Source organism: Stigmatopora nigra, chromosome 15 (assembly GCF_051989575.1).
Source record: "Stigmatopora nigra isolate UIUO_SnigA chromosome 15, RoL_Snig_1.1, whole genome shotgun sequence".
Classification (NCBI taxonomy): Eukaryota; Metazoa; Chordata; class Actinopteri; order Syngnathiformes; family Syngnathidae; genus Stigmatopora; species Stigmatopora nigra.
The window spans coordinates 11,126,938-11,154,117 of NC_135522.1; the positions used below are offsets into that span (position 1 = coordinate 11,126,938).

The following is a 27,180-nucleotide window of genomic DNA, read 5'->3' on the forward strand; positions in this document are numbered from 1 at the left end:
TTGTTAGTTTAATTCCATTAAAGAAGAAACAAAAACAAATTGCAACATTTAACAAATTGGTCACTGAAATACTGTAGAAGTTTTAATTACTATGTACTGAATAATGTTAAATGATAACAGATGCCTGAATTTACATTTAACAAATATACAACAAAAATTCCAAAAGGATACATACAGTAAGTAAAAATAAAATAAATATACATAAAAACTTTAAATACAAATAAAAATGAAAAAATCATAAATTATTTTGAATCACTTTTGTTTTTACTTTCTGTCCCTCCTCTAGAACACTTTTTGTGTTTGTCATTTAAATGAAAAAATACAATTAAATAAATAAAACAATACAAATAAAAAGGAAAAATGCAATATAATTCTTCCTTTTTAATTGTTATATTTTATATTTATTTTGATTTCTTTTTATTTTATTTGTTACGCTATAGTTGTACTTTTTCTATATTTACTATATTTATTGCGACTATTTCATATACTTTTTCCTTTTTCATATAGATAGTATATATTTGATGAATGTGAATTCAGGTATCAAGTTACATATTTGCACAACCAAATGAGGCAATCATTGATATTGAATGTCATGAGGCCAATTCACTGCACTCTTATTCAGAAGAAATCCCAGTACAAAACCTTATTCACTGGTACAGGTTTGTTTTCAAAATAAAGCCCAACCAAGAAAGCCATGTAGTTTCCAATCTGTCCACTTTGGAGCAAAATCAGTGTCACAAAGTTGCCTCAAATGGTGGTAGACATTTATATATTGAGAGCATTTTTTTCCAGGTACAATTTAACCTCAGTGTCAATGTATAAACATTCCAATGCATACATAAGCAGCATTTATAGCTTCTGACACATGCACACATTGATGTAAGCGCAAGCATCCATGAAGAATCATTACATAAAATTTTAATTTCGTAGTTTTTATATTCAGTTGTTTCCTTATTCACATAACCATCGAAAAAGTACGGATAGTTTTCTTATTATTATCATCATTGAACACTGACAATGCAAAGCTACACTGGCTTTACTAAACTGTTGTGAACTGCACATAACAGACAACCAATCAAACAATTCAACACTCACTTCCACTATACATAACCAGATAAAGTCATGGTCTCCAGGACAACAAATATTTACAGATCATACTGATATATCTTCTCTACATAATCTGAAAAGAACATGGAATATTTTTCTCCCCCTCAATATACTTCTGGTGTTTACATATACTCTTCACCGTGGGCTTAAATTGACCACACTGGCCTTAAACCATGGAAAGAAATGTAAAGGCTGAACATCTACACATGGGACACAGTACTTTGTTTTCACCTACTACATGGTCACCACAAACCTCTGATAGTCCAAAAAGTAAATACTCTGCACTCCATTTATGTTCATTTTAAGAATTTTTGTACTGTTTGTGTCAGTACATATCATACTAACTAAAATGTAGCGTGACAATAACAAATACAATACATACTTCACAAGTAGCTAAAAACATATATATAGCTATTTCTTCTACCAAGATGCATCATTTTTTTTTTACAATCATCTATTGCAATATCAATATCAGTCAATATCAGATGACAAATGAATAACAGTACAACTTTCCGTAAATTGCAGTGATATGTCGACATAGATACTTGGAGGATGGGCTGTGATACATTGATATTTTCTACAGAAACATGCTGAGATAAGTTCGAGGTTGTACAGTGTCTATTACCAGAATTGTATTTAGTCAGATGGATGGAGGAATGACTAAGTGGACAGGAATGAAAACCTCTTCTTGCTCTTCTCTACTTCATTGCATCTTATTTGTAGCTTTTCAATAATGGAAGAGTTGCTGCATTTCTGAAGCCATTCTACTCGTAAAAACTCCGATCCCTAAAAAATACAAAAAGTAAGTATGAGCAATTCTGGATGAATTGGCTGTCATTAATGGTGCTAAACTATTACTGTATTTTCTCGTATATGCGCCGTATTTGTTGCAAAGAAAATGATGACTGAATAAAGGCTTGTAGACGCACAAATCAGACTTGACATGCCCGAAACATTCAAGGTGACAAAGACAAAACGCCATTAAGCAAGACAATGCGGCCGATATGGTCATTTTTTTTTTCAAAAGGAGAAAAGATAAACTGATAAAATGTATGATGTGTTTTAAGCAAGACTGAAGGCTGTAAATATTTATGAGTGCCAGTGACATCTACCACTTTTAAAGAGCCACATGAGGGGATTACCCAAAAGTCAGTCACATAGTTGAATACACAGTTGTACCTCTACTTACAAAATTAATTGGTTCCAAGATTTTTTTCGTGACTTAAAAATGTTCATCAAAATTCTCTCATTTGTTCCATAGTCCTCACACAACTACCAACTAGACCCTTTAAAATTGGTCAATGTGTCCCAACTTTGTATGAAAGATGTGAGGAAATGCAGAAACCTTTGAGAAAATTATAAGGAAATTATTTATTAATCTCTTAAAATAAATGAAGCATATGAAAATGTGCTGTGCGCCACTGAAATATATCCGTCCACGGCAGTTATAGATGTAATACCCGTGTTTGTCCGCCAAATTGTGGCAAGTGCCCGTTTTTGCCAGGGCCGAAAGCTGTACATTTTGCAGTACATTTTAGACTTTTACGTGTATCTTGTGTGCGTGTGTGTGAAAATGCCACGTTGCATTTGTTCAGCTTTTAATCGCTTAATAAGGGGAATTCAAAATAAAATAATGGATAAGGAAATGCATTTACTTTTTGAATGATTTCGTAACTTTGATCTTTTTGTATCTCGAATCACTAATTTGCATTTAAAAAAAATTGTAACCTGAAACTTTCGTACCTAGAGGCATGCATAAGTAGAGGTATGGCTGTACCTATAAGATTAAAATGTATCGACATAGTCAGCTAATATTAACCCAGTTATGCATTTATAGTAAATGCCATTACTTCACCTAATGGTTATTTTGGCAATCAGGATTAAACTTTTATGCGAACATTTGCTTAATTGCACATTTTACATTAGGATATGAACATTGAGTGACTACAATAATTACAAACAAACATGGAGGATCTGCTGAACAATACAATTACTACTGTACAGTATGGATACTACACTAAAGGATGAACTATATATTACTCTATTCTCAAGGTTCTAAATACATTGTCTAATTTGTTGTTACCTTACCAGTAGGAGGCAATGACTGGCATCTTAAATTCGGATTTGGTTACCTTCATTCAACCTGATGTAAAGTAAAATGATTGCTGAGGAAATACACTGCTGTTGTAATGATAGATACAGTCATACATGATTAGGGTTGCCAACCGTCTCTTGAAAAACGGAATCGAGACATATACCGAACAAACTTCATAATGAGCTTACAAGGGACCCAGTTTGTTCCGTATTGTCATGGAATTGTAAAATAAGGTCCGATTTGAGAAAAGAACAAATACTGTTGAGATGATTTTAAAGAATATGAAGACAAAGGTATTCCACCACCCCCCTTCTTTGTAGCCAATAAGTATTCGAGTATGACAATACGAGATCAGGCTCATCGACAACAACATGGTACTGTAGATGACCGAAAAGAAATAATGCAGCATAGAAAATTTTTTATGGAACTTGTTTGTCTATACAAATTTGTGTTGGGTTTATTCTGTATTACTATTATAAATATAGTTGTATTAAGTCATTTCTTTGTTAAATCATTCTCTTATTATTCTCAAAGTGTTGCGAGGTCACGAATAACCGCCTAGTCCACTCTCACATGGACTTCTCCAAGGATTGTTGATGCTACATCCACATACCCAGTATCGGGCTGAGAGGGTTGTTGATCGGGCAAAGACTCGATATCTGCCATTTCCAGCAACGGAGCCCATAACAAAGATATTGTTTCTGCCACGTCCATAACACTCGTGACGCACTTCGGGTTTTTCTTTATGTAATTATTATATGATTCTTAGGTCAAGGAAGGCATAATTGTTCTAATCTAAATGTTGTTAGGTCTAGTCTCCTGTTTTTGTTATTGGTAAAATACTTTGATTGTTATTGTAGTTCCAAATGTTGTTTTTACTCATACGTGATGGAATAATCAACAACTCTGTAAATTGTTTTGATTCATGGTAATAAGAGTCGTACGAAAATGTCTATTCGATGAGACGTTCGGAAGTTGAAGGAGAAACTCTGGCTTGCTGAATCTCCCCTCTGAGGTTTTACCTGTGATCTATTCTATTTAATTAAATGTCAATAATTGAATAAGATGTCTGCCTGCAGTTATTGATAATTACGGACGAAGGTAATTATTAATGAACCTAACAATTTGCCTCAGAGTTTATGTTTGCAATTTTTCCTAATGCATAAAAAGTTTTGGTTTGTTTATTAATCTACACGCTTCCAATGTTCAAACCTGCACGATCAATCATGTGTTTTTACAGCTCCGTAAAAAATATAAACCAAGGCTTAAAACATTTTTAAAATTCATACATTTTTTGGTAGTATTTTTTGTATTTAACTCATGATAATTACTGATATTGTTTTTATACCACACAAATATGAACCTTATTAACACAACTTTGAGTCAAAGAATTTTTTTTTTTTTTAAACTAGGGTAACAGTTATCGGGTTGGCCAGCTGAACCAATGAGGTGTCCCTTTTTTTTTTATCTCAGCGAGTTGGCAACCCTACACATGATGGAAAAGCAATTGAAATTGAACATGGAAATGACCAAATTTTATGTAAAATGATGTTGGTAAATCTTAAATAGGGTTATTTTCTTTATTAATGTATACTCACGCTCCCTCATCTCGAAGCAGAGTCAGGAACTTAGTCACTCTGTAATCTTCGTCCATCTGGAGACAAAAAATAGATACAAGTGAAGTTAAAGCCCACAGTTAAGACAAGAAATAGTCCAAACGTTGACGTTTCATGCATATAACACAATGGCTGCCATTGATGGTGAACTACGAACCAAAGTTGCTTTAAAAATCCACTCATTGCACATCAACAACACAGGAATTTTGGTATATTAGGGTCCTCGAAGCCATACCCTTAAAATTGCCTTAAAATGGTTGAAATTGATGATTTCTCTCATATACGACTCCCCCTGATTCCCAATTTTCATCCCCATATTCATGGTTGTAATAGGGAGTACAAATGTGTTACTTAGAAGGGAAAATCTTAAGAAAAATCATTGCATTGTTGACTACTTATTTATTGATAATTTATAATTTATTTTGGGACTTCATGCTGAAGTTTTCAACCTCATTATACTTGAATAATGACAATAAAGGCATTCAATTCAATTCAATTCAACTCTTTGACAGCCACATGACGCTGGTTCTTCCGCATGATTTCGGTGCTTGCAGCATGGGTTCAATTCCCACTCGGTGGCAGTTTGATTGTGATTTGATTGTCTTTTTCATTGTGCCCTGCGATTAGCTTTGCAAGAATTTCAGACATTGTCATCTAATCGCTGTGAATGTTGGTTTGAATAACACATTACCTGCAGGGACATCTCAATAAGCACAAGGAGTTTCTTGATGCCGATCCAAACTCGCTTTCCTTTAAGCTGCTGAGCAATGCTGGACCTTTCTTTGTCTGTGAAGCTCCCCAGGAGCTGCAGATAAGAAAAAAAAAAACATTGTCAGTCATATCTGTAGCAATCTTCCAAGGAGAGTACTTTTAATATGACAAGAATTAAAGCAAATTGGTATATTTATGACTAAATAGGATATGTTCCATTTGACTTGGTTTTGACCTCTAAAGCATCAACAAGCTGCTCCCCGGTAGAGATGTTTGGAATGTGAATGGTAGTGCTGAAGGCATCCAACATTTCCATCTCCTGCAAGACATCCTTCCTGCTGCTGGTGCCAATGATGAGCAGCTTTCGACCCTAAAGGAACATAGAAGAACATGGTGTATATAGTGAATCCAACAGAGGGGGTTGAAGATTCATCTGGTAAGTTATTCATAAGGGCTGTCCTTCTGACTATCTACAGTGTCAGAATAATTTTATCAATGTACTTGAAATGTGAGGGTTTGCAAAGAATGACTTGGTGGTGAACTCATTTAAATTCACAGCAGAAAGAATGATTAGATGCCACATGACAGGACAATTATCGTCAATGGCACTAATATATGAACTCTGACCTTGGGTGGTGCTTTTTTCAGGAGTACCAGCAAGGCTTGAAGAACCAGATTGGAGAAACGTGGTCCGATTGGAACATAGTCAAGTAGACGTTCAATATCATCAACCACCACACAGCTAAGCTGGGATTTGTAAGCGTCATCAAAAACCTATAGTTGAAAGAAAACAGTTTAATATAATATATTCATCCAATTATCTTCCATGGTGCCTAGCCTCACAAATGGGTGCTTGAGCCTATCCCAGCTAACTGCTGGCAGTAGGCGGGGAACACCCTGAAATGGTCGCCAGCCAATCGTAGCCCACAATGACACACTTGATCTTCTCATAAAATGGTTGGTTAGTTTTGTTAAACTTTGCCAGGCCATGCCATATGAGCTATATACTACAAGTAGCTTCCTGTTTATTTGTTAATTTGCTGTTATTGTTTGGACATTTCCTTCATCCATACAATATATAAAAATATTTTTCCATCTCATCTCATTTTCTGAACCGCTTAATCCTCCCTTGGGTCGCTGGGGGGTGATGGAATCCCCCGCGACCCTAGTGAGGAAGTGGTTCAGAAAATGAGATGAGAAAAAGTCATAAAATGATGAAGATAGATTTATTCATATATGACATGCCTTTTGAACAAGGTGATATTATTTTATCCCTGAAAAATCATTATATATATATATATATATATATATATATATATATATATATATATATATATATATATATATATATATATATATATATATATATATATATATATATATATATATATATATATATATATATATATATATATATATATATATATATATATATATATATATATATATATATATATATATATATATATATTTTTTTTTTTATTTTTTTTTATTTTTTTTTTTTATTTTTTTATTTTTTTCGATAAACATGGACTCCATCTTAACCCTTTTTTTCATGAAAATTTGTTATATAAAGGATTAATAATTTTAAAAATATGCAGTATATAACTAGAATGTATTGGTGTCCATACATGTAGAAATCACATTATGGGTCATGTGCACTATCAAGTTGAGTACCATAATGTTGTGTATTTTTTAAATTAACAATTTATTCTATATTTTATAATTGTATTTATTCATTAAAAATTCATATGAAAACAAAGACCAACAATTTAAAAGATAAATAATGACTCATATGTGGACATCACATTATGGGACATGTATATAGGCTGGAATTGTTTACCAAATGATAATATTGTGGCCTCATGAGGCAAAATATGACATGTTTGGACTAGGTCTTTTATGCTACAACTGCAGTTGATGGTAACGTGGAGAGGGCAGAGAACCAGGTTTTTTTTTAAATAAACAAAAATAGTCACCTGCCCTATAAGTTATTAAACAGTGCAGCACTAACCTTTTTAATAGCCTGACACTTCGAGATCTCTGAGTGTCCAATCATCTTGTCCGGAGAACAGATCTTGATAAAGGGGAACTCCGAGTCCTCTGCTATCTTGGCTGCCAAAGCTGTTTTTCCACTGTGTGGTGGACCTTGAAGAAAAGTGTAATGATGTTTGAAGCTGTTGATTTTATACATAATTTACCTCATAAAAAGGTACCAGTGAGCCTAGTTTTTGTGCCATAAATTTTGCTAACATTATTATATGTGTCTATTTCTCTAAATGAAAGTCCAGAGTTTGCTTTCTTTTGTTTTAAATATTTATTTATTCATTGCAAAAAAAGGCTGAAGTTGTTCATTTTGTTCAAGAGTAAATACTTACCCTCCAGCAACACAGCTACCAGTGGGGTGCGATCACTGTTCTTGGTCTGCTGTACAAGTAGCTCTCCATCATCGAGAACATGTGAAACGGGGTCACCCCATTTGATGATACCATTCATGATGTAGTTGGAGTAATCCTCCTGGTTTGTACCAAATGCCTGGAAAAAAAGAGGAATTATTTGGCAATGCTGAAATTGTAGTCTACATTCAGACTCAATAGTTGAAAAAAAAGAAATGATAATCACAGGTTTAATATCATTGTTGAGAGATCCCATAAAGTCAGATCTGGTGACCTGCAGCTTTTCTGCCCTTTCCATGTCAACCTCAACTGTAGAGGTAGCCTAAAAGACATGAAATACAATAAAATCAAGGACCTACACTACATTATAAACAGATTCTAACTTCAATTAGTACAGATTCTAACGTCAATTAGTACAGATTCTAACTTCAATTAGTACAGATTCTAACTTCAATTAGTACAGATTCTAACTTCAATTTGTACAGAGAGAACGAGCCATAAACAATTCATATTTGTAAATGTAATTTCTTGACAGCAACACTCAACATTCAAAAGTGAAAATGACTACATTTGAATGGTTAAAAACACAAGTTAACCTAAATACCAAATAACGATTAAACTTGTCAAAGGTTGGCAAACTAACCTTGATATGTCGGTTCATTGCAGTGGACTGAGCTGCCCTAACCAGTCCCTCCAGCTCTGCACCGCTATAGTTCTTGGTGTCAGCTGCCAGCTCAGGTATGTTGACATCTTGAGCAAGCAAGTTGAAGTTTCGCATTTTGTTTGTGTGAATTGTGAGAATCTGAAGGCGACCTTTCTCATCAGGGAGACCTGTTAGAAAATAGCAACAGCTTTTTTGTGTGTGTGGTTAAAGCAACTTTGATGGTAGTGCAAAAATTCACATTGGATTTGTTTTATGTGTATTTTGTGTGTTAGTTCTTCTGAACATGTAATTGTTGTTTTCTTTCTTACATAGAGACAAGTGAGAAAGGGAAGGGAACACTTACCAATTTCCATCTTAACTTCAAATCTGCCAGGCCTCATTAGGGCATCATCAATCAGGTCAGGCCTGTTGGTCATCCCTGGTGGAAACAGAAATAGTACAATTTTGAATGTCCATGCCAGTAGGGAACATCTGTGATTGGGTCTAAAAACTGAAGCGCCAGACAGTAACCCAGTGTAAAACCTCAGGATCTTTGATGATCTCTACTGCAATGTATTATTCATCTTTTGTAGTCCTTTTCATCACAATTAAATTGAATGCCTTTATTGTCATTATACAAGTACAAGAAGATTTAAAGCTTCACCAAACAGTGGACACATAAGAAGTCATAAAAAAGATTTATATAAAAAAAATGAAGTGAGGTAAAAAAAAAATGTCTAAAGGGGTTAGCAGCACGCAAGGTAGCTATGGAGTTTTAGTGCAAGTATTAAAGTGGAAGATAAACATTTGTCGTGGTAAGACTAAGTTATACATCTTAGAACATTCTTTATTGATATGCATCTGGAAGTGTTATGGAAATTTATATAACCAGTGACAGTACGTAATTGAGTCTAGATTGGGTCCTCTAAAAGGTGCAAAAACTGGAGTTTACTATTGTGACGGCTCTTGGGAAGCAACAGTCTGAGTCTTTTTGTTTTGGCTGATATGGTCCTCTAACGCCTGTGAGAGGGCAGCACGTTGAAGACGTGGAAGCCGGGCTTTGTATTGTTTTCTATGGAACTAGGCAATGGAAGTCGTAGATGGTAGACATAGCGAGCTGGTGCCGAGCGTCCGGGTGGATGCTATGTGACGACCCAGTTTCACGTGCTGGAGTCAGGCACAAAGTCCTTAATCCAATAGCACGTGGAAGGTTGGAGCCCTAGGTTGCCAACTTGAGGATAAGAATGCCTGGTATTATCGCGTTAAAGCCTGAGCTGTACTCGATGAACAGAATTCTGACATATCTCCCTCTTTTCTCTGCAGTGTGGAGGGATGTGGTTATTGTAGGGGAAGACGGGCTTTGATGTGTTTCAGTACTAGTTTTTCAAATCACTTTGTGATGATTGGTGTGAGAGCTACTGGTCGGTAGTCGCCCAGATTGTTCGCAGGTGACTTCTTGGGCACTGGGATGATGGTGCGCAATTTTAGGCAGGTTGGGATGGTGGATTGTTCTAGTGACAGGTTAAAAATGTCAGTAAAGCCTGGCAATAGTTGCTCAGCACATGCCTTGAGTACTTTTCCTGGTATTCCATCCTGTGGCCTTCCTGGGGATGACAGCACGGTGCACACGTCACATGTCCACTACCACTACGATGAGTGAGGTGGTTTCAGAGGTGGGATGTATTGGAGGTTGAGGTGGTGTGACTGAGTGTTAAGCTTGGGAGTCAAAGCGGCCAAAAAGTTGTTCTGCACCTCTGCCAGTGGTCCACCTGAGTCCACAGGTGTCATAGCACAGCCCTTGTAGTTGGGTTTCAAGGGGTACTGGACTTGCTGACTTAGGGCAAAAGACAGACTACACTGTAGACTGGTCGCCATTCAGGCGTAGGGGATACAAAGAGACAGACACCCATTTGCATGCACTATCACACCGAGCAGGAATAGATCCCATGCTTGCCTGCATTAAAATGAGGCAAGTGGACAATTACACCATCAAGTGGCTACATATTATTCTGTATACGAGCCTGGTTAGAATCCTTCCTTCCTTAATTTTTCCATCCACCTATCCTCACAAGAGTCGTGGGGCTGCTGGAACCTATCAAGGCAAACTAAGAGTAGAAGATGGGGTATAGCCTAAATTGGTTGCCAGCAAATAGCAGAGCACAAGGACAATCAACCATTAAAGCTCACACCCATACCTAGGGACAATGTAGAGTGTTTAACTTGGAGGAAACCAAAGTACCGAACCCACACAGGCAGGGGAAGAACATGCAACACAGTAAGGTCAGTACCCACGGGAGATTGAACCCAAGACTTACAAGTGTGAGGCGGAAGTGCCAACCGCACCCACACCATACCACCATTCTAGTTACATTTTGAGAAAATATAAATATTTTTAAGAATGCAGTGTATGTCTGACCTTTGTGACAAAGGAAGCAATTAAAAAAATAACCTCGCAGGACCTGACATCCACATGTGTGGACATCACATTTTTGGTTGTCACAAGACAACGATGTTAAATTTTGGACTACAAGGGCCTGGCGTCCTCTTATGATGAGGAGATCATTTTCTCAGAAACTACACCAAGTAAAAAGATATATTCATACTCATCAGGTCCCAATTAGCCTAAATATCAATGAGAAAATAAAAATGCATTCCTGGCATGAGTCTGGGTCTTAGGAGGTTAATTCTTTAGCCATCTCAATGTACACGGTCCAATGACTGAGCTGATATGCTTACCAAATGGCACTGACTCAAAATGGCCAATGAGTGACAAGTGAAAAGTCTCATATGTGATATCTTTGAGCGCCAGAGACATTGTAAACGTAAAATACAAGGTACATTTCATCATTAACATAACGCTGTATTCAAGTAGTGCAAATACATACTGCAACCAACTACAAATTATTGTGTCCCGGTACCGTTAGCGAAACAAATGCAATAGCTGCTACTGAGGTACATAATGTTCCTAATAAACATAATTAACATTGAACATAACTAAAATGGATACGTTACCATTTTGCTTATGTAAGTCGTTACTATTACCTCTGTTGTCTTGTATGTCTTGCCCATTTTGTACAACATAAAAATAACTTTTTCAACAAAAAGATGTTAACTTTAAATTTGAGGAGATTTTTACACCAGTACCTATGATTAAGGAAGATTTAATCAATGTATGTTCCAGTACTTTTCTTGAGTAAATGTTTTTGGTAGTTTTCACTTTCTGACCAAACAATACATAAAAAGCAGAACATATTATTTACCAATGACCAGGATATTGTTGAGTTGCTCCACGCCATCAATTTTGGATAGAAGCTGGTTGACCACAGTGTCATGCACGCCTGTGCTGCTAGCACCTGTCCCCCTCTGCTTGCATATGGCATCCAGCTCATCAAAAATGATGATATGAAGGCCACTGTTGGCTCCCAGCTAGCCAAGGTGGGGAAGGAAATTTCAATCATGTTAAAAAACTATTTGTAAATGGAAAAGACAACAGACGTCCAATCACACACCCGCTTTTGTTCATCCTCTGCGTCAGCAAACAACTTGCGGATGTTGGCCTCTGATTCGCCCACATATTTGTTGAGGATTTCAGGGCCGTTGACAATCTTTGGCTCACGGGCGTTAAGCATTTTGCCAATCTGTCTGGCCATTAGGGTTTTACCACAGCCTGGAGGTCCAAAAAGCAAGATACCCTTCACGTGCTTACAGCCTGAATAAAGAAAAAAACTAGCATTAGATATTTATGAGGAATATAGAAAAATAATCCATAGAATAGAGCATTTTCATGCATCCTCGTAAGGGTTGTGTGGTTTGTTCAATATTTAACATTTTGAACAGTTTGTACAATAATACAAATTAAGGTAAAGTCTCACCCATCTGCTCCACAATGTCTGGGGGGAAGACACGAGAGGCAAAAGCTCTCCTGAAAATGTCAGAGAATTCCTTATCCAAACCTCCAATGCCCATTTTCTCAAAATTCCAGTCTGGGTTGATGATTGTCTGACGGGCTTCCTTGGTCTTTGCCTTACCTATAAAAAGGAACTAAGAGTAAATATTTGCACAAAAATAAAAATACTCCATAACTATTTAATTAGATCAGAAGTGTCTTCATTTTAACTTGTACATTGTTAATATTAAATTCATTCCTTTTATTAACTGCTCATCCTCAAAAGAGTCGTAGGGGTGCTGGAGCATATCCCAGCTGACTTCAGGCCAGAGGCAGGAGACGCCATGAATCAATGGCCAGCCAGACAACAATTCACAAGTGTCCGACCTGCCTACCATGCATGTTTTTGGACTATGGGAGGAAACCGCAGTACCCGGAAAAAACTCACGCAGGCCCGGGGAGAAAATGCAAACTCCACACAGGAAGACAGATGTGGATTTGAACCCAGGAAATTCAGTAATGTGAGGGTGACACGCTAACCACTCATTTGCCGCGCTGCCATTAATACATGTCAACCAAAATTTTGTTTTATATTGGTAAGGTACTGCCATCTACTGGAGAAAAAATAGGTTGGTACCAAGATAGGAGCTCCATTTGAATAAATCTCATCTCATTTTCTGAACCTTTATCCTCACTAGGGTCGCGGGGAGTACTGGAGCCTATCCCAGCTGACTATGGGCAATTTAGAGTGTTTGATCCGCCTACCTGCATGTTTTTGGAATGTGGGAGGAAACCAGAGTATCGGGAGAAAACCCACGGAGGCCCGGGAAGAACATGCAAACTCCACACAGGTGGGCTGACCTGGATTTGAATCCAGGTCTCCCACTGTGAGGCTGACGTGCTAACCACACAGCCGCCGGGCCGTCTTATATATTAATACATACACTCCTCATACAGTGCTACCCAATCACTATGCAGCGGCACACTAATTTGATGGATGGTCATATGTGCTGGAGGAAATCATCTGCAAAAAATTCATATAATGCAATATTCCCAGAGAAAATTTGTAATACTGCAACATTTAAGCCATTTGAAGTGGGAGGGTGGCAATGATTGAACAAATGTTCCTTCATTTCATCTCATCTATTGGGATCAATGGCAGCTGATGATTTAATTCTACCCAAGTAGAATATTGCTTTCATGATTTTTTTTATCCATTTCAGATAAGGAACATACCAACAAGAGTCAAGGATGAACTCTCTGCTTTCTCAAAAATCACTTGACTGTTGCCCACCAACAGACCAACATCAATCTATAAAGAGAAACAGAGAGAAAAAAAACACATTTTCAAATAAAATTGCTGAGTATATTTCTCAACATTGATAGATTTCATTTTCCATTATTTGTTATTTATTTCAAGCTTATATTTTAACCACGAAAATTGCAGAAACAACTACATTTTTCATTTCCACCACTATCTTAAGAGCATTGTACAGCATCAGAATATAACAGGGAAAATACAATGAATTAAACTAAACATTTTAAATGTTACCTGTGACAAACTGTGATAAAGGTTGTGATAGAGATAATTCCCACATTGGGGTATTTAGTTATACGTGAAATTAAGTTGACGTAGCGCGTCCCACGAACCAACCCGAGTCTGACACCCTCACATTAGACGGTGCAGCGCTAAAGGGAATGTCAACAAAATAGTCAGGTAGGTCAACCAAACCTTATTAGTAGATTACAAATTGGATTTCTGACAACTCCATTCACTCCCAACATGAATAAACAACGGTTTTATTATTTTCTCCTAGGTAAAGTATTAGTATTTTTGTGACACAGTAACAGCATAATAACTCATTTTGAGCAGCTGGGCAAATGCGGCATCCAACACGCCCAGCTCTGTCTCATGAAAGTCGTCATTAATCGAGTCAGAAATTCCTGCCTGTCATCCACTGCTCTAACACAGTTCGCAGTTTAGCTTTTAATTCTCTGTTGACGCCGAGATCTAACGGCTAGAGTTCTCTTGTCAATCCACCCGCAATGATGGTGGGCACTGAATTAGTGTACTAAATTGAGCTCCACCGAAATGAAACGCCGTTTTAGAAATCCCAGCATGCACAAATAAACAAAAGCCCAAAGACAACGTCGACAAAAACGTCTTTTGACGCCTCTCTGTTGACGCCGAGATCTAACGGCTAGAGTTCTCTTGTCAATCCACCCGCAATGATGGTGGGCACTGAATTAGTGTACTAAATTGAGCTCCACCGAAATGAAACGCCGTTTTAGAAATCCCAGCATGCACAAATAAACAAAAGCCCAAAGACAACGTCGACAAAAACGTCTTTTTTAATCCTCCGCAAAAGATGGAACAAAAAAGTCAAATTAATGAACAAAATCAACTAAGTCCCATGCATATTAGCTGTTGCTCCAATTATACATTCATTTTCTGAATCGCTTATCCTAAGTTCACGCAGGAAGGACATATGTGGGATCGAACCCTCTACTCTAGAACTGTGAGGCGGACACGCTCCATTCCAATTAAAGCAGCCAAAATCACCATACCTTTTGTGCTTTCTTCCCAGATGGCGCTTCACCTTTGAGGATGCTGGCATCCATTGCCTCAATGTCTTTGACAGCCAATCCAAAGAGTTTGTCACAGAAACTGAAAACCAGCTAGAAAAAAATGAGACAATTAAAATGTAATTATAAGAAATCAAAGTATCTTACACTGCATGTACTAATTTCTTGTAAAGTATTAGTAGTACCAACAAACAAAAAAATGAACCTGCTGTGTGACAGAGAACCCCTGGCTGTTGAACTTCTGGATGAACTCGGCAGCCATTTTATCCGAGTCATAAGGTGAGGAGTCTGTACTTTTCTTCTGCAGGAAGTCGATTTCGATCGTCATTGCACCGATGCACTGTTTGGACTTGTCAAAGTTGTAGTTGGACACTAAGGGCACATTTATTCTCCATATCAATACAAATGTCCTTTTTTTAGGGCAAGCCTTAATTACTGCATGTAGTCTTGTATATGGATGCGTCATTTTTTTATTTACATTTATTTGATTTGAAATTGAGAAAGTGTTATTATACCTTCCACCTCTTGGCCAATGGAGAGGCCAGCCCATTTTCGCTATAAGACACAAAAGAACAAGAAATGACAACAGGGTGTTTAGTCAGCATATCTTACTACTGCAGCAGCAGAACAGAATCGATAGCAAAGCAAAGTCAGGAGAAGTAAAGTCAGGGGTGACAGTAGGTTCTGAAGACAGGCCAGGTAGGGGAATTTCAGAGATATTTTCAAAAGAAAAACAGGCAAATGGCTTAAGACTGTCAATACACCAAATGCTATACGCCAATACTAGTGATGGTGTTCTTTCTCTCGGGGTTGTGTGTCTGTCTTTAGTAAGACCCGCCCTCGTCTGTCAGACTCTCTGATTGTCTTACACAGACATGTTCCATTTGAAATGGTTGGCCAAACAACACCCTTTTCTGGGACAAGCTGTATTCAAGAGTGGCCATGTGGTCTCCAAGGTGTATTTAAGAACACAAAGCCATGAACAGAGAATAGCATAGACTTCTGTAAAATCCATACCCCCCTTTATTAATGATTGCAATTCCCCTTATTAAGTTATAACTGTTAGTGTTAGTTGGGGTTTTTGTTTGTTTGTTTGTTTTTTTGTTTGCTTTTCGCCTCTGGTGTCCCTTCGGCCTTCCCTTCCTATTGTAATCAGCTGCGTGTACTTTGTAATCAACCCTCACCTGTCTATTTAAACCCTTTATGTTTGTTAGTCTTTGTTGGATTATCTGCTATGTTAGTACCATGCCTAGTTGCCATGCCATGCTCCCTGTTCCATGTTCCTTGTTGTCCCTATGTCTTCACATCAGGTTTGATTCTGCGATTTGAACCAAAATGAATTGGATGTCCAGTTGTCAATGGCGGCCAACGAGTTAAGCACAACCAGAATAAAAAATAAGGCACACTGGATTATAAAACACACTCAAAATACTTGATTTAAAAAACATAAGAAGTTTAAATTTGCCTTATAATCTGAAAAATATGGTATAGAGTACATCATGGACCTCACCCACTCTTATCTAAAACATTTATAATCTCGAAGTATAAAACTGAAATAATTTTAATGTAGGTGTATAAATGGCTTACCTGTGGAAGGCTAAAGGCAATTGAACCAGGTGCCACAGTATTATGAGTCTTGACTGTAAACACAAATTTGTGGTTGGGTGTAGTCTTCACCGTAACATGTCTGTGGAGAGATAATAACCAAAAATTAGCCACAGTACATAAGGCGTCTCAAATTGAATTCATCAGTTGTTTAGCAGGATATTGAGCTACATAAACAATCTGTACTGGACAATCAGTCCAGCTATGGTAAAATTAATGCCAATGTTTAATTAATGTTTCCTTGGGAAATCATGGAAGATAAATGAACTATTTCTTGTGTCAAAATGATTTCGTCAACCCAGCGAGAATAGCTTTACAGACACAGTTATCTCAAGTGTATTTAATCAGTTTGCAGTACAAACAGCAAAACAGGCTGTGTAGGTGTGTTTATTGGCACTGCAAAAGAGAAATGTGGGCGCTGATAATGATGACAACTCACTGTCCAGACTGCAGATCCTTCTCGCTGACCACGGCGCAATTTGTCAGTGACAACTCATCTGTCGGACACCTTGCTGCTTGCATCGTCTGCAAAAAGAGAGGTAGAGAAGGATTAGGGTAGGGAGAGAACTTTTATTAGGCATGCGACATAACTGGGAATCCTTGGCATCCATTGACGGTGATAGACCAACCACAGTTGCTTTTAAAATGAGACTACAGACGCTCTCCTACTTACGAATATTCAATTTACGAACAAACGGTAGATACGAGCATGTCTGCAAATTGCGTTTATGTCGAAAAATATTCATAAGTTCGATTTTGTATTGTGCGCCTTTCTTCCGAGTAGTGCTTCTTTCTGCCGCTAATACCGACGCCTGGCGCGGTGAGAACTCAGCTCACTCAGGATCCACCTTTCTCGGCCCAGTTTGTTGCAGTGCGGAAGTGCGTGACGTATCTCCAGTGCGCCTTTTTCATTTCTGTCATTAAATATCTCGTCCATTCAACATGGTTGGTGAAAAGCGAAAAGCTTCTAGTGAGGGTGGTGCAAGGAAGAGGCAAGCCACTTCATTTGAAACGAAAGTGGCAATAATAAAGAAGCTTGATGCTCGTGAGAAAGTGGTGAGCATTGCACGGGATTACAACTTGAATCGTTCGACCGTCAGTACCATTTATAAACAAAGATCGAGCAGCAGGACCCAAATATTGCAATAATGCAATGCTGTTTTATCACAGACCAAACTGTCGAAATGATTTGATAAGTGACATCATAAAACAAGAAAGGCATGAATGGAAACATTTCAACACCCCAATGGGAATCGTGGTGATAATACCAGAGGGAGCCTAACATTTCCAGCACAATCACTGGCAGATTTCTTTAAAGATACAGCATATTTTATCATGATTTTGTGCCATCATATGCCACATACAATTAGTTCATTTTCAAACTATTAATTTTGAAAATGCGTATGTGACTATAGCGCAAGGCACTCTCAAACTTCAGCTGGTAAAAAAAATTCTGAGACAATGCTGCAGTCTGAGCACATGAGCTGGTAACCACAGCAACTGCGTTAAGCACATCACCAGTGCTGTAGACAATATATCAGGTATAATTCTGGAAGATCTATCAGAGACAACAAATGTCACCACTTCTTACAGGTTGGTTCCACATCAGTAGTATTGTCTATCCTATTTGATCTCTGTGCTTATTCAGTACAAATGGGTACTCGGACGTTTGGTCACTGGTCTTTTGGTCGCCGGTCTTTGGTCCCCGTTGTTCGCCGGTCTTTTGGTCGCCGTTAGGGTTAGGGTTATGGTTTTCAAATGTACTTAGATATTAAACCCTAACCTTAACTCTAACCATAACCCTAACCCTAACGGCGACCAAAACACCAGTGACCGAACGTCCGGTCACGGTACAAATGTTTCCAACACCAGAGCTTCATTTTCCGTTTTTGGGATGTGGGAGGAAACTGTACCCAGAGGAAACCCACGCATGCCAGAAGACAACATACAAACTCCTCAAAGTGAAGACCAACCTGGGAACGAACCATCAACTCCTGAACTTTGAGGCAGACACGCTAACCACTCAACCATGAATGTGAATGTAAATATATATTCATTCATTTATTTGTGTGCTGGAGCCTATCCCAGCTGACTTCGGCACCAGAACCAGATGGGGGACACCCTGAATTGGTGGCCAGCCAATCGCAGGGCACAAGGAGATGGACAACCATTCACAGTCACACTCATACCAAGGGGCTACGTGTCTGTGTGTCTAGTATGTGTCATCGTTTTATCTTCAACCTACACAAGGGACTAAAGATGGAAATTTGCACTCGGCTACACTCTTACATATTTACATTAACATGAATATAAATATGTGCATTAATATGTGCTTTCCCTAATTAAATAAACAAGCAGACCAGGTAAGCAGATAAAAAGACCCAACACTTTCCTGTCGATGCCTGATTATGTTTAGCAGCAACAATAAAATACGTTAGCACTATTTCATCAAAAAAGTCCCAAAGGTGTCGGTATATCTTTGTAGTAGACCATCTGGATCAGAAAAGCAGCTCGAGCAGCGGAAAAACTAATTGAAAGACATAGAGATATTAGTGCTGGGATAGATTGTTGAGACTGATTACAAACTAAATTTTGCAAAAACAAAACCACTTCGTAGGCATGATTTCAAAATCAGAATTATTTTATTCTTATTAGGCAATATTCACAATGGAATTGTGATAAAAGCAGCCGCCTCTCATGGACAGTCATAGGAGGGGGAAAAAATACACAGGTTAATGGTGTTATCTATCTCGGTAAAAGTCATAAATATTTAACTAATTCAGCCGCCATTGACAGCTTTAGAAGTCAAGTTAATTTTGGCCTGGAGGGCAAATGAACAAATTAAATCACCTCTTCCATTCAAAATGGTGTGGACAAGGAGTGCCGTCAAACGCAGATAATCGAAGGCTGCCAGGATTAGTTCACTAATCGATTAGACATAGAATTATAATGTATAAATTTTCCAAATTATTGAACGAATTAATACACCCTGGCAAGGGTTGGCAGTTTGACGCCCCTGATGCAAACAATGTTGCCTGCGAAAAAGGAATCTTTTGCAACCATATCCTACTGGTCAACAGACGCAAGTGTGAAATGATGCCATTTCTCATTTCATTGTAATTAAAAAAATAACAATCAAATAATATAGTTATTCCCTTAGGGACAAACATTTACACGCATATTGAAGAACGCCCAGGAGTATAAATTAATGAATCCTAATGACAGAGGATTTCCATTTCCAGTTTGCTCAGGACACTGAATGGCTGTGCTGCAATGGGACCAAAACATTACAAGGACTTGTAGTCTTCGCTCAGGGACCCAAACAAACAGCTCTCCCAGAAGAATTTCATTTTTTTGTCAGGTGGGAAGAGCAAGACAATTCGCAAGGGATTGTAGATAGACGACAGATCGATTTAACAGTTGCATTTCCATACATACCTTGAAAAATATTACCACCTTGTGGCGCCAGCATGGGCAAGCAGAGAGGAAGGACAGAAGACATTTTTGAGACTGAGTTGGACTTAACGTGGACGCGTAAGTTCGTAGTGACATACTTGGTTCGATAAAGTCACAAGCGTGGATTCACTCACATGCATGCCAATTTAATGACAAACATGCATACATAGTGGACATGGTAAGAGGGCGGCCCAGAGATGACGGTGTAGTAATACCTTGAGATTCAAGCTTAATTCATTCCAGGACCAAGCTCTTCTGTCATTTTACTCGTATCTCAAATCAAATTTTCCCATAGAAATGACTAAATATAAATTAATCCGTTCCAATCCTCTGAAAAAACCCCACCAAAAACAGGATATTAAGATGGAAAAACATCTTTTTATTTGTTCTAATTCACCACCTACTGACAAATTAACATACCTAGCTAGACGTTATGATCTTCAGTGTTTAGTGGAAGAATAGATTACATTTATTTTAGAGTATGTCTGCATTGTAATCCAAGTTCATTTAAATTTGTTTATGTTATGTTACGAGCGCGCTGTCGTGCAAAAACTCTCTCCCCCCTCTCTCTTACTCTCCCCTCCGCAATATTCGTCTTATTTTAGTACAATTAATCACATTTTAGTACTTTTAAACCACTAGATATTTGTTAATTTGTTAATTGATGGCGAATTTGAACAAATGAAACTGTTTTTCCAATCCAATATCCTGTTTTTGGTGTTTTTTCAGAGGGCTGGAACGAATTTGTTTTTAGTTAGTTTCTATGGGAAACCTTCATTTGAGTTACGAGTAAACCGACATACTGTCAAGGCGGCCCGTTTGTCCCTCCTGGCTTGCCGTCAGCTGGAATCAATCTGCGATTACTTCCTGAGGATGTCATTGCAATTCAGAGCCATGTAGCCACGCTATCTTTCTCCCCGATACTACTCGTTCTCCTGTTTCCGGTTTGGTTTCGTTTTCCCTTCCACAAGTCCTTGTTGTTTTGTAAGATCGCTTCTAAGTTATTAAAGTTGTCGTTTTGAAGCTAATTGCCTACCCGCAACTGGGTCCTAATCCATTCCCAATCGCGCCACAATGAAGCGGTGCAATCATAACACATGCGAGCTCAGTCCCTGAACACATTAAGCTCATATCTCGTGGTACCACTGTAATGTATTTCAAACTCAAATCGTGGAATGGATTTATCGATGGAGTTTTTTAACTGCCACATTGAGGAGAAATAATGACTTACATACTTCAAATCTGGTCTATTAACATCAGATTCATATGCAACGCACCATGCAGGAGTTTATGAGATGGAACTACCCATGTTTTTTTTTTTTTTAGACCTTTTTTGCAAGGATGGACAGGAACCACTCTTTACTCGTGGGCCAGCTTCATACACCGAGGGTTCGTACAGACAGCCTGCTGGCTGGTGGTGGTGGTGTGTGTGTTAGTCTTCCCGGGTTTATGCCATTTGACCACAAAATTAGTGCCTTGGACATAATCGTACTTCGGTCACACTAAACCACGTCCCCTTTGTACCCTGAAAGTTGTAGGGCACACCACTAACGCCTCTATAAGTTCTGACAAGGTCAATTACTACATAGAAGAACTTTGAAAGATAAATTAAAGTTACATATGTAATTTAGACAAGGTTGTCCATCACTCTTGTGCACTGTGAGTGGCCACAATTCCAGGGTGTTCCCCGCCTGGTCCCCATAGTTGGCTAGGATATGCTCCAGCCAAGAATAAGTGAGCCCAGGTGGCACCTCCACAAGAAATGCTCTGTTTACATGATACTCTGTTAAAATCATTAGTTTCTAGAGGGATGTTGTCCCATTCATCGGACATATTAGCTTAGAGATTTGATTTACTGCAGTCGTAAAGCTCGTTGCTACTCAAAACACATGCTTCAACGCTACTGAATTTGATTTTGAGACAAAATCAGATACTACACAACAATTCAAATAGCTTTGATTGGGCGCCCATACCGATATGGGGACATCCATAGTAGCTACCACTTCATATTTCACACTATACAATTTTCAAAAGAACTCTTATGGGCATGAGTGCCATTATAATATTCAACCATACACACTCCTATCCTGCTTTTGGTCATACGCGCTCATTATTTCAGCTTTTCCACAAGCGGCGGGCTAGTAATTAACAGTGTTTGTGTCTGCAATAGACACCTGATCCATTTGAAATATATGATGCCACTTGATTGGTCATCTTTTATTGGATTGTGTGTCTATATTTGACATTCAGTATGAGCTTTAAACTGGTTCAAACATCAAAAGCATCCAACTGAATTTTTCATTATGCTTTTTTCCTAGAGCAAGGACGGGGAAAGCATCCAGCAATCAATGCTGCAAGATCAGGGTGGGGCATAGTGGCTTTTAATAGCTTCATAAACTGTGGTGCATTCCATGCGAATGTTATGTTGTATTGAATTCGAGTCTAGGGCGGCCCGGCGGATGAGTGGTTAGCGCGTGGATTCACAATGGGGCTCCTGGGTTCAAATCCAGGTCAGTCCACCTGTGTGGTGTTTTAATGTTCTCCCCACGGCTGCGTGGGTTTTCTCCAGGGACTATGATTTCTTCCCACATTGCAAAGATCTGCATGGTAAGCTCATTGTACACTCTAAATCGCCACTAGGTATGAGTCTGAGAGTGAATTGTTGTCCTTCTCCTCGTGACCTGCGATCGGCTGGCCACAAGGTGACCCCCGCTTTGTGCCCGAAGACAGCTAACGACCCTAGTGAGGATAAGCGGTTCAGAAAATGAATGAAATGAATGCTTCATTACACTCCACTCATGTGATCCTCCGTCTGAGTTGCCACACAGAAAACTTTTGAGTGCATTTATCAGTCAGGTCGTTACATATATACTTTTTCTTCTATACTTCACGTTTTCACCGAAACCAGTACATACAGCATTTCAATCTCACAGTCCATCTTGAAATGAGAAAGGTTGTGATGATAATAATACAAAATATATGATATTGTGCTTGGGATCTATTTCTTTAACCGTCGTATTCCCTGCCTCTGTAACCTAGATAACAACAACAACAACACACACACACACACAGGTGAGGCTGAATTGATTTTTACTGTTATCACTTCTCAACACAGAGACCAGCTGAACAAGAAACCGCAGATACAGTTGTGGACAAAAGAACATAGTCATGGCTCTTGAGTTTCCAGTTTTTTCTCCAACACTGACTTTTCTCTGATAGAGTGATTGGAACAGATACTTTTTTTGCCACAGAAAATATTCATGATGTTTGGTTCTTTTATGACTATTATGGGCTAATGACAGAGGCATTGGATAATCCATAACTGATCTACAGTACACATATGAAAGAGGAGCAGGTCAAATGGGAAAAGACCAGAATTGGAATGTTCATAAAGTCTGAAAATATCAGATAACTGTCACTTCTGGGCAAAGAAAGTGACACTATCAAAGTGGAAAATATTGGCCTTGTGATAAAATGTTGGTTCCTGTATATGCATTGGCATCTCTTTTTAAACAATATGTTGATTCTTGGCAGGAGCATATCAACAACTGATTGAGACACACACTTTCCATGCAATGTTTTACCATATTGATGAATTGTCACAACACTACTGTGAAATGTACTTAAGCAAAGGAATGACCATCCACAGTATGCCCAGCAACAGCACAAGAGCACACGAGTAAAAGATCCAACTGGGTGAGCTTGTGTGCAACCTTGGGAGTAGCAGCAGTGGCTTGGAGCTGTTCTGACTCACACTGAATGACCATCATTTCTTTTCCCAAATGTATTTTACATACTGAAAAATGTAAGCTGACTTCCAGTTCTTTAAAGGCACAATAACCAAGTATGTACCATATTTTCACACCTATAGAGCACACTTAAAAGTCTAAAATATTCTCCAAAATGGACAGGCGCCCAATCAGTTGGTGTGCCCTGGTTATGCACTAAATTCAAAATTTTGTATGACCCTGACCGCTTGACTGACAGTTTTCATTTATTGCCGTCACTACTTATTGTGATTAACCCAGCGGACGTCCACCCTAAAAATAGCCTCCCCTCATATTCCAGCATTACCGTAAAGTCATTCAAAACAATCCAGACGAGTGGCGAGGGAGTTAACTTCCGTGTGCTCGTAGTGCTTTAACCTTCAAAATTATTCTCAATACTCAAAGAAATAACACATCAGAGCTGTAGAAAGGAAAGGCCAAACGTGAATGACAACAGAATGCGGGTGTGAACACTTAGAAAATGGACTAAAGCCAAGGATCGAACACAATATAACAGTGAGGAAAAACAGTGTGGCAAACGGCTAGGGAGCATCGCATGAGTTACGTGACGATTTGGAATGGATTGTCGAGGACTGGGCCAAAATGCGGGCGAGTATTGTGGTTAGATCTTTTGTCAAAGCTGGAATCACTATTACGAAACCCCAAGGCGACAACTCTGACCCCGACAATGAGATGGAACCCAGGATAGTTGGCAAACTAGTCCACTTGCCCTAACCCTTTGTGTCGGATACAGAAGATGAGAAATGTGACAGATTTGTAGATCCTTGAATGCTTGGACTTACATAATTGCGAATACGCATTACGTCAAGAAAACAAAATCCATCTCAGTTTTGCTCCTGTTCCCTTTTTTCAAAACATACGTTAGTATGCATGCTAACGTGCATTTCATGCTAGCACGATCATTGCAGTGCATCATTTGAAACAAAGTCCCATTTCTATAGGCAACAAACAGAAAATACACCCGCAACTGAACAGGCGCCCTTTGTGGCGCAGTATCCTTCCTATAGGTGTGAAAATACGGTATATGTTAATAATATTCCTCATACGTTAGTGAAAGAAAGTCCAAATTTGGAGATAACAAGCACTAATGCACTACTATAGGCTGAAGACTGACGATTTTGCATGTTTTCATATTCTGTCATATTGTGCAAGTGCACAAATCTCCCGGAAATATTAATTCCACATTTAATTAATCAGGCATTAAACAAAAATAACATATTTCGAGGATGGATTCCTATAAATTCCTTAAATATACCGACCAGTTTCATTCTCACCCATCCACAAATAAGAGTTGAATTAGAGAAATTTTACTAAAAAGTAATGTTAATTTTCAGCACCAAGACAAATGAAAATAAAAAAATGGAGACTGATGGATATTAATGCATAGAATATAGCATTAAAAATGCTGTCAAATTAGAATTAGCAAAGCACTTTTAATTCTGAAGTTTTTATGTAGGACCAGCACCCGCTGTGACCCTTGTGTAGATAAGTGGTATAGATGATGAATGATATTTTTATGTAACAACATACAATCTAAATTCTCTCGAACTAATGAAAGTGTAGTATCATCGTAACTTTAAAAAAGATCTGTGAAAAATGTCACAGATAAGCATCCTGTCATATTTGTTAAATCATTAAATGATTGATTAAAATTAAAGTTTGGATCCATTATGACTAGGGATGTCATAATAAATATTTCTTTTGCATGAGAGTCCAAGTCAGGGTGGGCAGTCCAACTATGTGGAGTTAGCATGCTTGCATATATTTTCTCCGGGTACTCCGGTTTCCTCCCACATTCCGAAGACATGCATGGCAGGATGATTGGACACTTTAAATTGACCCTGGCTATGAGTGTGGATGGTTATTTGTCTCCTTGTGCCCTGCGATTGGCCGGCCACCAATTCAGGGTGTGCCCCGCCTCTGGCCTGAAATCAGTTGGGACCGGCTACAGCACCCCCCACGACCCTCATGAGGATATAGCAGTTCAGAAAATGAGATGAGACCAAGTCACCTGATTATGAGGAATCTGCTAATACAGAGTCCCAACCCAATCACCAAATTTAAACAAATCTTAAAATTACAGCTATATAAAATGTTTATTAATGAGGCCTATGCACAACAATTGTAAATTGCTGTCCAAACCGATAGACACGTTTGCAGTTCACCTAAAAGCCTGCAGAATGAATAAGCAATTGCCTAATGAAACCTGTCAGCATACACATGATCAATCCTTACTGGGCTAGGCTCACAACACAATTCATGACGGCGACTAGGTACTAGAATAATGCAAACCGTTATGTTCGGTGGGACCACCAGTGGAAGGGGCTTGTTGTCTGTGAGCGCTTTTTATGCAGCAACGTCGGCTCAAGGGCAAGCAGCTCCCAGGATTAAGCAGACTCACACTTATTTTGACGGCGCACATTTGGACTGGCGAATATAAATCGTAAATTGTAGCCAAGGCTGCAGCACACCGTCAAATGGAAATCAGATGTCTCCAAAAATAGCAGCGACTTTCATTTAAATTTGATGCGTATAGTGTAGACGAGGCGAGCTAGCTTATAGTCCGACATTTTGCGTCCCGTTTTACCAAGGAATTTGTCTGATTCAAATCAGGAAGCGTACGCTCGGGTAAAATCGGCATGTATATAATATAATGTGAGTTCTTCTTACCCGGGCCGCCATCGTCACGGTTTGAAGTGGATGCTGTAGTGATGTTAAATTGGTGGTTGGTTCGTACGCCAAGGGGGACGTGAGAAGGGTGATGTGACAGAAGGCGGCTTTATAAGGTGCAGCGGATCCCTTGCTGATTGGATGAAATAACCGGAAGTTTTCATTCTGGCACGCATCCTATGAGCTCACGTGATGCATACCCAGCCTATTCGTGCGCTTTGGAAACCCGCTCACGTGTGTACATCAAACACTAAAATAGCATTCAAATTCATACCCGTAATTTTACTTTCTCTTGCTACAAGTTAACATTTTTTATTGTTGTCAAAATGCATTTATAAATGAACAGATAATTAAATATACACTTCGCCAAGATCATACCTATTAGAGTCAGTAATACTTTGAATGTGGAGTTTTTTTCCCACTACTATTATTAAAAATGAATGAATTTGCCTTAATTTTGCTTTATTATGACAAGGGCAGCCCAGTGGTGGAGTGGTTTGCGCATTGGCTTCACACTTTTTAGAGGGAGGGTTCAATTCCAGGTGGGTTCCAGTCTTACCTATGTGGAGTTTGGACTTGCTTAGGTTCACCGGTTTTGTCCCATATTGCCAAAACATACAT

General features: G+C 38.5%; 1 protein-coding gene across 3 annotated transcripts; it reads right to left on the reverse strand.

Annotated features, from left to right (window-relative positions):
• Positions 1-1,003: 1,003 nt before the first annotated feature.
• Positions 1,004-26,688, reverse strand: nsfa (N-ethylmaleimide-sensitive factor a). 3 transcript variants are annotated; one of them, XM_077734443.1, is made up of 22 exons: positions 26,560-26,687; positions 20,084-20,101; positions 17,085-17,170; positions 16,628-16,727; positions 15,556-15,595; positions 15,246-15,412; positions 15,023-15,133; positions 13,691-13,766; positions 12,441-12,596; positions 12,078-12,277; positions 11,829-11,994; positions 8,933-9,007; positions 8,569-8,756; positions 8,152-8,247; positions 7,908-8,064; positions 7,544-7,677; positions 6,157-6,303; positions 5,765-5,899; positions 5,510-5,623; positions 4,801-4,856; positions 3,196-3,250; positions 1,004-1,893 (listed from the first exon to the last, which is right to left on the reverse strand). In XM_077734443.1, exons 1-21 carry the CDS (start codon positions 26,569-26,571, stop codon positions 3,220-3,222), a joined length of 2,265 nt encoding a protein of 754 aa, XP_077590569.1. In that variant the 5' UTR covers positions 26,572-26,687; the 3' UTR covers positions 1,004-1,893; positions 3,196-3,219. The 3 variants fall into 3 exon arrangements, with proteins under 3 accessions (XP_077590569.1, XP_077590571.1, XP_077590570.1); XM_077734445.1 differs by lacking the exon at positions 20,084-20,101 and having other exon boundaries at positions 26,560-26,688; XM_077734444.1 differs by lacking the exon at positions 3,196-3,250.
• Positions 26,689-27,180: the final 492 nt, after the last annotated feature.

Bases quoted from the DNA above. Each gene is read 5' to 3' on its own strand.
- nsfa (XM_077734443.1), bottom strand. The intron at 15,413-15,555 runs GTATAATAACAC...ATGTGCCCTTAG, and splicing joins CATTGGCCAAGAGGTGGAAG to TGTCCAACTACAACTTTGAC. The intron at 11,995-12,077 runs GTGTGTGATTGG...CACCTTGGCTAG, and splicing joins CAGAGGATGAACAAAAGCGG to CTGGGAGCCAACAGTGGCCT.